We start from the raw sequence: 14,532 nt of genomic DNA on the forward strand, positions 1-14,532 counted from the left end.
ACATTATTTCTGGACCGTGAAAATGCGTGAAAAGTCATTTTCACGGCGGGTATTTTTGAATTGTTTTAAACAAAAAATGTTTTTTTAAGAAATATAATATTAAATAATTGTTTTAATATGTAAGAACACTTTAAAATAGTGATAAAAAGATGATTTGATTGAAAAATTTAGCAAATTTTGCTTTAAAACGTTTCTGCTACAAGAAAGTGTAAAATGACGATGTTTGTGAAATGGTTTGTACAGTGTACATGTGTACATGTTTCTTTCAGTTATTCGAAACAATTAGTTGAATTTAAATTTATTTGATAAACATTTCAACTTACCGATTTATTTTCAGCACTCATTATTTATTACAAGTTAAAAAGAACCGACATAACATAAACAAAACTCTGAGAGACACTAACAAGGAAGAAGCACTGTACAAACCATTTCACAAACATCGTCATTTTACACTTTCTTGTAGCAGAAAACGTTTTAAAGCAAAATTTGCTAAATTTTTTAATCAAATCATCTCTCTATCACTATTTTAAAGTGTTCTTACATATTAAAACAATTATTTAATATTATATTTCTTAAAAAAACATTTTTTGTTTAAAACAATTCAAAAATACCCGCCGTGAAAATGACTTTTCACGCATTTTCACGGTCCAGAAATAATGTTCATCTGATCGAAATTTGAGGTATATAAGCACCTTTAAAAAAATTTTCATCAATTTGATAAATTTTTCGACGATTAAGAAAAGTTTTTTATATTTTTTATGTCATGTTTAATTTTTGATATTTTAAATGTTTATTCATGATAAAAATGTCAATTTGTAATTGAAGAAAATAGATTAATTTATTAATAAAGTGTTTTTTTTTTAATGATAGTACATTTTTTTTATTTCAATAAAATCATTCATTTTTTACCAAACAAATCAAAAATATTTTTCTTAATTACTATAATTATTATAATAGTTATTAATTATTTATAAATTATAATTAAATAATTGTAAATTTCAGTTTCGTGAATAATTATTTTTTTCAAAATATATATTTACAAATTAAATGAAATGTTATCTAAATGTTATTTAAAATTCCCGCGCCTAGCAGACGACAAAGTTATACCCATGTTTTTAAATATTTTATATTTTTCATCACAGCTACCACGAAACTTTTTTTTTTATGAATTATCGATAATTTCAATAAATCTGAACTTTTAATGGTTTTAATTATACTGTATAAAAAAAACCCAAGAAAATCCAAGATTTTGGTGTAATTTACATGGTAAACTACTTGTAGAAAACCATGTAAATTGTATTGGGATCTGAAATCATAGGGAATTATGGGGAAACTGACCTCGTTGCGTCAGCCATCTTGATTTTTTATCTCTTTCTTCTACATATATTTTATAAAGGATGAAACGAAAAATGGCTGACACAACGAGGTCGTCACCAGATGGCGTATCGCAGTATTTCAGATCCCAATACTTGAAGCAGTATCTTACGTACCGAACTCTGGTTAGATCAGCAAGTGTACATCGAAAATTTGTGTGTAAGTGCTTTTATTTTCTTTTTCTTTAACGGAGAAAAATGAATCGATATTTATTATTTTTTTCTTACCTTGGACATCGTTATAGGTAATAATTTATCAAAAATTAATAAACCAAACGATTTAAAAAAAAAATTTCATTCAAAAGTGAATTTCGTCAACCCTGGGGGTATTTTTTATTTATTCTTATTGGTTCCTAGTTTTTAAAACACATATAAAAATCAAAAAGTATAAATTATTATTTGTCTTATTAATTGTTTACATTTTGCTTTTAAAGTCCTTAATGTCTTAATTGTTTTAATTTAGAACAATTACATTTTAAAGTTGATTTTGAGGTTATGTTATTGAAAATTTATTTACGCTGTTTTTTTTGTTTTTAACAATTAAAATTTTTTTATTTATTATTATTTTTTTATTATTATTATTATTATTATTATTATTCGAAAAAAGGTTTTAATTTAATTTTTTTTAGAGGACTTCAAAGACAATCAGGAAATAGTAATATTTTAGATGTTGATTGTATTCAAGGAGCTATTGAGGCAGCATTTACTGCAGTAAAACCAAAAATTATTAATCATAAATTTGTTTCATCAAGCAGGTAAGAACAATCAAAAATATAATTTCATTCTCTGATTAATTGTTTTTTTTTAAATTTAATTTGATTGTATAACATTTTTAATTACTATATTATTTTATATATATTTTATTTTTTTTATTTATTTATTTTTATTTATTTATTTATTTATTTATTTTTATTTATTTATTTATTTATTTATTTTTATTTATTTATTTATTTATTTTTATTTATTTATTTTTATTTATTATTTAATTTTAATTCAATTGTACATTTTTTAGAACAGATGCAGGAGTGCATGGGCTTTTTAATGCGGCTCACGTAGAATTAGAAAATAAATTAGGACTTTTCTATCATCCAGAATCGTTAACACGTTTTTTAAATCGTCATTTACTGCGATGTCGACATGAAATACGGTAAAAAAAATATATTTTATTTTATTCATTAAATATTAATGGATTAGTATATGTTTTTATTCTTTTATTCTTTTATTTATTTATTTATTTCTTTTCTTTTATTTTCTTTTATTCTTTTCTTTTATTTCTTTCTTTTCTTTCTTTTCTTTTATTCTTTTTCTTTCTTTATTCTTTCTTCTATAACATTTTCGATTTAAAAAACAAATTTGAATTTAAAAAAAAAATCAAATTTTCAAAAATTGTTTGATTTTAAAAAATGTCTTTAAAGAAAAACAATTTCAATCACACAATAATTTTCTTTTCTTTGTATTATGGATGTATAAATTAGATTTTTTAAAAATATTTATTTTTGCCACTGTTCTTAGAATTAATTTTTTTTCCCCAGGATATTAAAATGTATTCCAATTACAAAACAATTTCACGCGAGACATTCTGCATTATCGCGTACGTATTATTTTCGTTTTGCAGTTGCAAAAAATAGCGAAATACGTAATTTATCTCCAATTTCCGAAATGAATAGAAGTACAACTATTCGGTAAGATATTACGAGAGTAATTTGAAAATTATTATTATTATTTTTAAATTAATTTATAATTTATTAAACATTTTTGACCTTTTTAAAAAAATATTTTGTTTGAATAAAAATGAAAGAATTTTTTTATAATTATTATAATAAAATGTAATTGTTTCGTCTAATTAATTCATAATTATTAATAATAATGTTTATTATTATACAGAAATTATAAATTTTCCTTTTTTTTTCTGCACAGACTTGATGAATTTGATATCGAGAAACTTCGCAATGGAATGAAACATTTTGTAGGACTAAGAGATTTTGGAACATTTTCAGTTGAAGATAAAATAATTAAGACAAAGGTTTATAGAAGAATTTTATATGAAATGACATTGGAAAAGGCAATGCCACTTGTTCCATTTGATCCAAATGTGAAAGATTTTGATTATTGGCATCTTATAATTAGAGGAAAATCTTTTGTCCACAATCAGGTAAATAATTAATTAATTAATTAATTAATTAATTAACTATAATAATTTTCGTATTCATTCATTCATTCCGTCTGTCCACACTTGAAGTTAGTCGTATTTTGTTCCTTTTGTTTTTCTAAAATTTTGACAATTCTTGATTTCGTAATATTTTATGGTTAACACGACGGATATTTTTATTCATCGTCATTAATTAAGTCATATATTGTAAGTGACAGTTTAAAGTAAAAAAAAATATTGTTCATTGTGTGCAGCACCAGTATATTTCCTACTTGGTATTTATAGAAAAAAAAATTTCAATTATAATATAATTTTTATTATTATTTATAAATTTATTATATTATATATACATTTTTTTAAATATAATGATTATTACAGATAATTAGAACATTTTAACTTATAATTATTATTTATCTTTCATTATTTTTTCATTATTCATTATTATTTATTATAAATTATTATTCATAAATTTATTATTATTAATTTGTTTTTATTATTAATTATTAAATTGTTATATTTTTTTATCTATAAACAATATAAAAATAGTTTGCTTTTTTAAAAAATTTTCAATTTGATTTTAATTTTTAATTTAAGTTTAAAGTTTAAAACATTACAAATTTTTTTTAGGTTTTATTTTTTCAAAATTTCTAAATATTTTTTAATTGCTTAATACTTTTTAAAATATAATTAATAATTTTCTGTTAATTTAAATTTCTTTTTGATTATATAATTTTTTAATATTTATTAATTATCAGTTAATTAATTTTTTTGAAAAAAAAACATTTTAAAATTTTCATTTGCAACGAAATATTTATAAAAAATACAAAAAAATATTTAGCATAACTAATTTTTTGTAATTTGAAAGATTATAAAAAATTCATCGAACATTGACTTTATCAAAAATATTTATTTCTAATATTTTAATATTTATATTTTAAAATTTTTACTTAAATTTATTTATTTATATAACATCAAACTCATTTTTTTCTGTGTATAAATAAATGATAACGTGAAAATTAGAAATATACCTATTATTAATTTATTACTCCATTGATGCAGAATTATTATTATTATTATTATTATTATTAATATTATTATTATTATTTTAAAATAACCATTGCAATTAAAGTTGGACGCGCGCGTGTAATTTTGCTAGTAATTAATTAACAATAATAAGAAAAGGATAATAATAAAAATCTAATTAATTGCAGAATAAAATTTTCAAAAAATCTTTTTATAATAAAAAGGAAAATTATATTTATTTTTTTTTCAGATTCGACGAATGGTCGGCGCTCTTTTTGGCCTCGCTAGCGGGCGAATTACCGAAAAAGAATTAATAACAATGCTTCAAGTGCCATCGAAAAACAGTTGGAATTCACGAATTGCCACAGTACCAGCAAATGGACTTTATTTAGTGAATGTCGAATATAATCCCGAGGAACTCAAAGAAAATACCATTATTTATAACGAAAAAGAATTTTTACGCTCCGTTGACTTTGACTATTAAAAAAAAGAAGAATACAAATTACCACCACCTTTTTTCAAAAATGGATCTAAAAAGTTTATTAACTAAAAAAAAACAACAACTCAAGTCGTGTAAAACAATTTACACAGATACAAGTGGACGTAAATTTTTAATTCATGAAAATGGTGAAAAATGCGAAATTGAAAGTGGTCTTTCATTTGTTGTCGATACAAAACCAGATTTTGAAATAGTGAAAATAATTTCCGGTCTATATTTAAGTTCACAGGATCCGTGTCTTAGTGAGGAAATTCTTCGCGAACATTCAATAAAAAATATTCTCAGTATTGGTATTCAAGTACCAGTGAAATTTGATGGGATTAAATATTATTTTAGTGAATTACTTGATTTACCGGAAAGTAATATTTTTCCAACTGTCAAATATTGTTTGGAAATTATTGATAAAAAACGTTGTTTTGAAAATATTTTAGTACATTGTAATGCGGGAATTTCACGTTCGCCAACAATTGTTATTGCTTATTTAATGGCAAGGGAAAAATTAACATTTGACATTGCATTTGAACGTGTGAAAAATGTTCGCAATCGAATTAAACCAAATGAGGGATTTGTGAGACAATTAAAAAAATTTTCATCAATTTGATAAATTTTTCGACGATTAAGAAAAGTTTTTTTATATTTTTTATGTCATGTTTAATTTTTGATATTTTAAAAATGTTTATTCACGATAAAAATGTCAATTTGTAATTGAAGAAAATTAGATTAATTTATTAATAAAGTGTTTTTTTTTTTTAATGATAGTACATTTTTTTTATTTCAATAAAATCATTCATTTTTTACCAAACAAATTAAAAATATTTTTCTTAATTACTATAATTATTATAATAGTTATTATTTATAAATTATAATTAAATAATTGTAAATTTCAGTTTCGTGAATAATTCTTTTTTTTTCAAAATATATATTTACAAATTAAATGAAATGTTATCTAAATTTACGATTATTGTTTAAAAATTTATATCGAAATTTACAACATTTTGTAACAATGAGAGTATATTTATCAAAAAAATATGTTTTATTGTGATAAAAACGACAGATTTAACCTAAAAATAAATTTGTAACAATTTTTTCAATATTAAATTTCACTGCAAATTGTTTACAAAATATTTCCACTGGAAATCGTATCAAATACAAAGGTATTAAAAAAACTAAATCAAATACGATAAATATTTATGTAAACAGTAAAGAATATTAATTAAATTTACTCACCGATGTTATGGAAAATTTAGATGCGATGATTTGTTTTCAATTTCCTAACATTTCTCCGATTTTTCACATTTCACTTGTCTATTTACTATAACTAAATTATTACACTGTATTTTTTTTTCTCTAATTATTGCTCTAGGACATTTAATAATATAAACTCGAACGATATTCAATTTTATCTAGTATATTTTTATTAACAAATTTATGATTGATGAACTAAATGTATACTCTCTCCACCACTACGAATGTTTGAGAATCACTGACTGTGTAGTGCAAAATTTTCTTCTTTCTTTCTTGACCAATAAGCGAGCGTTTTAGTAAGAACTTTGCCAATCAAGGCACTCGTTATATTGTAAAATATTGCAATTTGAAATTAGCCAATCGTCAGACAAGAAATTACCCATGATTCTTTTCGCAAGAAGGAGAGTGCAATCTCCTCCTCTTTTAACATGTTTTGGCCGGAATCTTCAGTATCGTGTTGAGATTTGCGAAGGTGAAAACAGTCTGCAATTTTTTTTTTTATTTTAATCAAATTAATTATAAAGGTGAGTGCTAAATTTTATATTATAAAAAAAAATTTTTTTCTTTTGTAAAGTTATTAGTATATTATTATAGTTTTTATCAGTGAAAAAGAAAATTATATTCTCTTTGAAAAGTGTTTGTCTATAAGTGACAAATGAATATGTTTTTTTTTTTAATTTTATTTTCATCTTCTTTCCTAATAATTTTTGCTACTTTTGTCTTGTCAATAATTTCCCAATTAATTAATTGATAACTTAATGAATTTTTCCATGTTTTTTTTTGTGAAGTGAAATGTTAAATTTCTATTTTCGCGTTGTCCACGTGCTCTTGGATAAAGAAGATTTGTGTAATTTTTTTCCAATATTTTAATTTTTTTATTAGGTAGTCTTGGATGTTTTAAGATTGATTTAATTTCCCAGTGAACTTGAAATTGAAATGTGTTTTTTTCTAGTATAAATTCTCTTTGTTCCAGAAATTATCACGTGGTTTAAAAGTTGTTTTTTTAATTGTCTGCATTTTTTTTTGTTATCAATTTTTATTTTTTTGACATTTTTCATGTGTTATCAATAAAATAAAAATTTTTTTCTAAATTTTTTTCTGCATGCAATAATTTTTCGTAAATTATAAGATAATCAAAGTTATTGAAATAAATTTAATAATTACGACTTAAATTTTGTAATAATATATTTTTTAAATCAAAATTTTCGATTTTTAATTACATATATTTATTGTTATTTTAGAAGCAATCATTTTTTTTTCTTATTTTTTAACAAAACCAAAGTGTGGAATTGAAATTTTACTAAATTGACAAAAAGTCTCAGAATCGTTATTTATAAATTTAAAAACAATTTTTGAAATTCTAAGAGAAAATTGGTTTCCAGAAAATTGTAAAAAAAAATTTTCTATGGAAATGTAATTAATTTACACATTTAATGTTTTTTTGGATTTTTTAAAAATTTAATTTCTATAAAGCTCAAGTTTAGCTTCATTATAATTATCACCATTTTCATGTGTGTTAATTCTTTTGTTTTTGAAATAAAAATTATGTAAACATTTACAATTAAAATCATTTTAAAAAAATATATATATATGTAATTTTAGCCGCACATAAAAAAGAAAATTTTATTTTACAAAATTCTTTATTTTCTTGCAATTTGTAATTGTTCTAAGAAATATAATTTACATCAAATAAAAAAATTTAATTTTGTAAATTTATTTTAATTAAGTGAATTTTTAAAAATTAATTACTTTTTCACTAATATTTTTTAAATTTGAATATATATTGATTATAAAAAATATTGGATGAAAAATTCCTATATGTATAAATAACTAGGAACATTAAAATTCAAATCAAATATTTGACAAACTTTCCTCAAACATAGAAAAAAAAAAAATGGGAAACATTCTAAGAAAAAACATCTCTTTTTTTTTACCTGAAACAAATTTTTTTTACTTTACGACCTCTAAAAATGTCTTACACTCTATTTTGTTGGCTTTCAAGGTCAAAAAAATGTATTGTATTGGAGAATAGGAATTTATATTGGTAGCAATGTGATTGCCCCTTCTTCACCCGAAAAATAGGGTAAAATTCATCAAGGGTTTTTTTTTTTTTTTTTTTTTCTTCGAGCTTGTTGAGTGTGTTTCCCTCAGTCAGTCGCCATTTTGAAGTTTAGGTGTGCTGTGAGCTTTAAAAAGCAGAAAAAGAACAGTTTTTTTTTTTGTTTCACAGAAAGAGAGTTTCTCTCATTTAAGTGAAATTTTTCAATAATGCCGAAGGAACAGCATCAAAGGGAACCGTACCGGTGTGTACTTAAAATTTTTTCATTTTATTTCACTTTTCTCTCTTTGTTTTTTCACGAATGAAACAAAAATATTGCGTCAAACATAACCTATTTTTTCACTTTAAAATTTCCCGTTTTTATCATTTTCTTTTCTCTTATATCTTTAAAGAAATGAAAAAATTTCTTGGGGATTATTTTTGAATTTGTTTCTTTTTGTTTATTTATTTATTTTTTTTGCTATTTTTATAGATATTTGTTAGTTTAAATAGAAAAAAAATAAAGCCGGTAGAGACTAGCGTTAAATACAACGTGTTTCCAAGGTGATGATGATATTATTTTAATTTCGAATTCTTTTTCCATTTTGAAATTTTTATTTTTTTTTTGCATTTCTAAGAATTTATTGCCGCTATCTCGAATGCTGTGCAGTTTATATTGTCTTGGTAATTTAATCCACGATTAAATTCTGGTTTCTACTTTTGATGGTGTGGCTCTTTTTTGCCTTGTTGGTTACGTTGCTTCATCTCTGCTTTCATCTCTGCTTCTAAATAATAAACTTTAAATATTTTATCGCAGTAGTTTATATAAGTAAAATATTTATATTACGCTTCGATAAGGTCTCTATTTATTTTTTTCCGAAGTTTGTCTTATTTTATATGTTTTTCAACTGTTTTATTTCATTTTTATTCATTAATTATATATTTTTGTACAATTTTATTACTGTAAATTTTGAATTTCTATTTTGAAGAAAAATTTACTATTGTAAATTAAAAAAAAAATATATTCATAATAAAATGAATATTTAATAATTATTTATATTAATTATTAATCTAGATGGTAAAATTTAACAATTCCAATCTTTGGTTTTTTTTTATTATAGTCAATTTTGAATAAAATAAATTTTTTTCTGTATTAAAAAATAAACTTTCAATTAAATGCATTTTTCTCCCTTTAGAGCGAGAAATCCCTACGATCGTGATTCTCGAGATCCACGAGAATATTCACGTGATTCAAGGGATTATCCAAGGGAATCACGTGATTCGAGAGATTATCCGAGGGATAATTATCAACGAGAATATCGAGGAGGAGGAGACCCGAGGGGCAGAGGAGGAGGAGGAGGAGGCGGAGGAGATTATCAGCGTGAATATCGTGGAGATTCGCGCGATCAACATTCACGGAGTCAATCGTCACATCATTGGGATTATTACGACGAGGAAATGTCGGAACAAGGTGGTAGTGGTGGTCGTGCAATGGGCCGGAGTCGCGGTCGTTCAAGACCACAACCACAAACAGGTGAAAGAGGTGATGAATCACAATCTTCTTGGGGGCGAAGACCAGGACCAGGAGGTGATGCTGGACCTTCACGACAACAAGGAACTTCACAAGTAAATGCTTCTTCTTTTCATTTATCTTTAATTAAATAATATAAATTATTTTCTCTACTTTTAATAGAATAATACAAATTATTTATCTTATAATCATTTAATTGAGTTATTTTTTTTTTTATTGATTAATTAACTAACTAATGCAAAAAATTGTTATTTTTAATAAATTGATTGAACCGATGTTTTCGTTCGGTACTGAATTTAATACTTATTGTTATTAAATATATTTTATTTAAATTTTATTTTTAGTGAAATAATATACAATTTGTATAAAAGCATCGAGTAATAGAAGCAGAATAATGTTCTTTTTCTTGTTTTTTTTTTTAGGGAGGCAGGGCTACTGAAAGAGTTGCAACACCACGGGAAGAAGGCGGACGTGGTTCAGGTGGTTCCACTCCTCCAGGAACCACTACTCCACCACCAGGTAATTTATTGGATATTTTTTTTATTATTATTTTATTTTATCAGTTAAAAACATTTGATCATTTTTTATCGATTTTTTTATTATTTATTTTGATTATTTTCTAGGGACAAAAGGTGGCGATGTTCTTGCCGTTGGAAGAGGTGGAATGCGAGGAAGAAGACGTGTAAACGAGGCTGAATGTTTATTAACAAAACCTTCTGGATGTGTCACTAAACAAGGTGAATATGAATCACAAGTTGTTATTTTTATTAATTTTTTTTGATTGCAATTAAATACGTACTATATAATTAATTTTTGTGGGAAAATAAATAAATTTAAAAAGAATTGAGAAAAATAAATTTTATCTTAAAATTAGATTGTAATTTAAATGAAGAAAAATGATTATATATGGGGCATTCTATTTTAAAATTATACCCCTATAGTAAACAATTGACAATATAAGACATTTTTTAAATAATTATTTCTCCCATTTAATTAAATCAAATTACTTTTGCAATGAGTGGTTTCGAAAGAGAAATTTCTAAACTTTACAATTGTAAAAAAAAATTTTTTCAAAAAAACATTTAAATAGTATAAAAAATTTAGTTTGAAGGTTAAATATCTCAAAACACGTTGTCTCCGATTTTGACAAAATCTATATGTCAAAAGAAAGCTTAAATATTCTATTTTTTATTTCCGTAAAATTTATAATGGACATTTTCGAGAATTTCCAGAAATTAATTAAAATTCTCAAACGTTTCGGAGGTTAAAAAGGATTGAAATTTGTATATGAATGGAGAACCATTTCTTTAAGAGCGGATTTTGTTTTTTAAATTTAATTTCCATTAACCTTACATTATTACATCATTTTGACATTAGAGAAAAAAAATATTGTAAACAATAAATATATTGTTCTTTAGCTATTTGCAATGAAAAATTTTTCAAATTTAAAAAAAATTATTAAGATTAAAATTGAAGTTTTAAAATTTATTTATTTAAAAATTTCGTAAAAACAAATGCCGCTGTATTTGAACAGAGGTTCTCTATTCATGCAAATTTCAACCCTTTTTAACCTTTGAAACGTCTGAGAATTTTAATTAATTTCTCGAAATCCTCGAAAATGTCCATTATAAACTTTACGGAAATAAAAAATTGAATATTTAAGCTTTCTTTTGACATATAGATTTTGTCAAAATCGGAAACAACGTGTTTTGAGATATTTACAAGTTTAACCTTCAAACTAAATTTTTTATGCTAATTAAACGTTTTTTTTTAAAAATTTTTTTACAATAATAAAGTTTAGAAATTTCTCTTTCGAAACCACTCATTGCAAAAGTAATTTGATTTAATTAAATGGGAGAAATAATTATTTTAAAAATGTCTTATATTGTCAATTGTTTACTAGGGGTATAATTTTAAAATAGAATGCCCCATATTTATTTTTTTTTTTTCATTTATGTAATTTTAATTTGGTTTTGGTTTTCATTACAGGAAGCTATGGACAAAAAATTGATTTACAAGCGAATTATTTTCAATTAATGACAAAAAGCAATAAACATTGGGGTTTATATCAATATCATGTAGATTTTGCACCCGAGGAAGATCGTACAATTGTTCGAAAGGGACTTTTGCGTTTGCATAAAGAAAAATTGGGCGCATATATTTTCGATGGTACAGTTATGTACACGAGTACAAGACTTCCTGAAGTAATTGCACTTTTTTCTAATTAATATTATTGCTATTGTTAATTATTTTTATTTTATTTATTTATTTTTTTTTTTTTGAAAAAAAAAATTTGAGTTTTAAAATTTACATTTCTTTTTTTCTGGTTTCGTTTTTACAGAATCTCGAATTATTTTCCATGAGACAATCGGACGATGTTCAAATTAAGATAAATGTAAAGTTTGCTACTGAACTTGCGAAAGGTGATCATCACTATATTCAATTTTTTAACATAATAATGCGCAAGTGCCTTGATCATTTGAAACTTCAATTGGTCGGAAGAAATTTCTTTGATGCACAGAACAAAGTAAGTATTCATTTGTTTAGATTTTTTTGTGTTAATTTTTTATTGTTGATTTATTGTTTTACTTTTGTTATTTTTTTATTTTATAGTAGATATTTTTGTAAAATAATTAATCTTTTTTTTTTTTTTGTTGTTTTTTAGGTTCAAATTAGAGAGTTTAAATTGGAACTATGGCCTGGTTATTTAACGTCTATTAGACAATGTGAATATAATATTCTTATGTGCGCCGAAATTACGCACAAAGTAATGCGAGATGAAACGGTTCTCGATATGTTGGAACAATATTACAGAATGTATCAAATGGAATACAAAGTAAGTTTAAGATTTTTTTTTTATTGCTTGTAATCTCTAGTCCTTTTTTACCTTTCATTAATTTTTTTTTAATTTTCAATTATTTGTTGTTAAGAAAAACATTGTTATTTTAATATTAATTTTTCACTATTTATTTTAGTTTTTTTTCTATATTTTGGGAATTTTTATTTTTATTGAGTTTTTTTTTTTTTTTTTAAAACATTTTTATTTTATATGTTTTTCTTGTATCTAAATTTTAAGGATTTACATGAATGTAACTGTTTTTCTTCTTGATATATTTCAGGGTTATTTTTCAAAAGAAATTATGGGTCAAATTGTATTGACTGCATACAATAATAATACGTATAGAATTGACGATGTTGATTATTCGGTGAAACCAAATTCTACATTTAAATTAAGAAATGGAGAGGATATTTCTTACAAGGATTATTATAGTCAAAAATATGGAATTCGAATTCGTAATGATTCACAACCAATGTTAGTTTCGCGATCAAAACCCAAGGAACGTCGTTCAGGACAAGCAGAATTAATTTACCTGGTTCCCGAATTATGTCGTACAACAGGTAAATTAATTAATTTTAAGTATTAATCCAACACTGCCTTAAAAATAGGTTGTGAAAAAGGATTTTTATGTCCAAAACTTTTTTTTGAAAAAAGAAAGGAATTCTTTAAAAAAAATTTTGCATTAAAGTTTTTTTTTTAGAAAAGAAATTATATAATAATAAAATGCTTGGTCTGTCCTTCTGTCCTAACTTGAAGTTGGTCTTTTATGATTTCACGTGTTTTTTAAATAGTAATCTTATGACGTGTCAAATTTGTGTCAAATTAAACTTGAAAATTTTAGAAATAATTAAATTTCAAAAGATATTGTTAATTTTCAAACAATAATAAAATTTTACAGAACTAAAAATAATTTATCAAAAAAATTTTTGGAAAACATTTTTTAAATTTAATTGAATTTTCAAAAGATTTAAAATTGAGATTTTAGAAATTAATTGAACTTCAAGTGATTTTAATTAAAATTTTATATGATTTCACTAAAAAATTTATTAGAAATTACAGACAAAATACAATAATTTGATAATCATTTTTAATTGAAAAATGGTTTCAGATAGTTGAATTTTCAAAGAATATTATGAAAATATTTAAAAATAATTGAATTCCCTTTAGAGTTATAATTGAAATTATTAAATTTCAAAAAATTTTCGATGGAAAATTTTAGAAATTTAATTAAATTTTAAATGATTTTAAATTCAAATTATTGAAAATTCAATTAATTTTGAATTCAAATTTTTTAGAATAATTAAATTTTCTTTAATTTTGATTTGAAATTTTTGGAAAATAATTAAATTTCAATTAAAATTTTGGATAATAATTCATTTTTAGTTGATTTTTTATTGAAAATTTTAATAATTAATTTTGAATTGAAATTTTAGAAAATAATTAAATTTTATTTGATTTTAAATTTAGAAAATAATTGAATTTTAGTTGATTTTGAATTGAAAATTTTGAAAATAATTGAATTTTCTTTGATTTTGAATTGAAATTTTGGGAAATAATTGAATTTTAATTGAAATTTTGAATAATAATTTAATTTAAGTTCATTTTTTATTGAAAATTTGGATAATTAATTTTGAATAGAAATTTTAGAAAATAATTGAAGAATTTTATTTTATTTTAAATTGAAAACTACGAAAATAATTGAATTTTAAAAGATTTTGAATTAAAAATTTGGAAAGTAATTGAATTTTCTTTGATTTTGAATTAAAATTTTGGGAAATAATTGAATTTTAGTTGATTTTGGAATTGAAATTTTGGAATATAATTGAATTTTTGTT

At 22.8% G+C, this 14,532-nt stretch overlaps 3 protein-coding genes and 1 long non-coding RNA gene across 7 annotated transcripts in view; 3 read left to right on the plus strand and 1 right to left on the minus strand.

Moving 5' to 3' along the window:
- Window positions 1–8,358, minus strand: part of LOC127289716 (uncharacterized) — a 41,178-nt gene extending 32,820 nt beyond the window's left edge. Inside the window, exons 1-2 of the long non-coding RNA XR_007844209.1 lie at window positions 8,224–8,358; window positions 6,272–6,772 (exon numbers count right to left, since the gene is read on the minus strand). This is a non-coding gene — a long non-coding RNA (uncharacterized LOC127289716). The remainder of the gene's footprint in view (window positions 1–6,271; window positions 6,773–8,223) is intronic.
- LOC127289701 (piwi-like protein Siwi) overlaps window positions 1–14,532 on the plus strand; it is a 138,792-nt gene that overhangs the window by 121,583 nt on the left and 2,677 nt on the right. The window contains exons 2-9 of one of the 3 annotated variants that reach the window (XM_051317798.1): window positions 8,500–8,592; window positions 9,524–9,953; window positions 10,281–10,377; window positions 10,482–10,595; window positions 11,848–12,062; window positions 12,200–12,385; window positions 12,524–12,694; window positions 12,978–13,257. In XM_051317798.1, the coding sequence (XP_051173755.1) occupies window positions 8,558–8,592; window positions 9,524–9,953; window positions 10,281–10,377; window positions 10,482–10,595; window positions 11,848–12,062; window positions 12,200–12,385; window positions 12,524–12,694; window positions 12,978–13,257 (1,528 nt within the window). In that variant the 5' untranslated portion in view covers window positions 8,500–8,557. Of the gene's footprint in view, window positions 1–6,676; window positions 6,814–8,431; window positions 8,593–9,523; window positions 9,954–10,280; window positions 10,378–10,481; window positions 10,596–11,847; window positions 12,063–12,199; window positions 12,386–12,523; window positions 12,695–12,977; window positions 13,258–14,532 lie in introns of those variants that run through there. The other 2 variants (XM_051317799.1, XM_051317797.1) reach the window with 2 other exon arrangements.
- LOC127289708 (tRNA pseudouridine synthase-like 1) lies at window positions 1,473–5,187 on the plus strand. 2 transcript variants are annotated; one of them, XM_051317815.1, is made up of 6 exons: window positions 1,473–1,618; window positions 2,003–2,128; window positions 2,386–2,520; window positions 2,906–3,055; window positions 3,291–3,525; window positions 4,796–5,187. In XM_051317815.1, exons 1-6 carry the CDS (start codon window positions 1,572–1,574, stop codon window positions 5,027–5,029), a joined length of 927 nt encoding a protein of 308 aa, XP_051173772.1. In that variant the 5' UTR covers window positions 1,473–1,571; the 3' UTR covers window positions 5,030–5,187. The 2 variants fall into 2 exon arrangements, with proteins under 2 accessions (XP_051173772.1, XP_051173773.1); XM_051317816.1 differs by lacking the exon at window positions 2,906–3,055.
- On the plus strand, window positions 5,070–5,661 carry LOC127289711 (probable dual specificity protein phosphatase DDB_G0283417). The gene has a single exon (XM_051317820.1). It carries the CDS (start codon window positions 5,070–5,072, stop codon window positions 5,643–5,645), a length of 576 nt encoding a protein of 191 aa, XP_051173777.1. The 3' UTR covers window positions 5,646–5,661.

The sequence above is a fragment of the Leptopilina boulardi genome, unplaced genomic scaffold (assembly GCF_019393585.1).
Source record: "Leptopilina boulardi isolate dan_hultmark-lab unplaced genomic scaffold, ZJU_Lbou_2.1 LbouV2_5, whole genome shotgun sequence".
NCBI classification, from domain to species: domain Eukaryota; kingdom Metazoa; phylum Arthropoda; class Insecta; order Hymenoptera; family Figitidae; genus Leptopilina; species Leptopilina boulardi.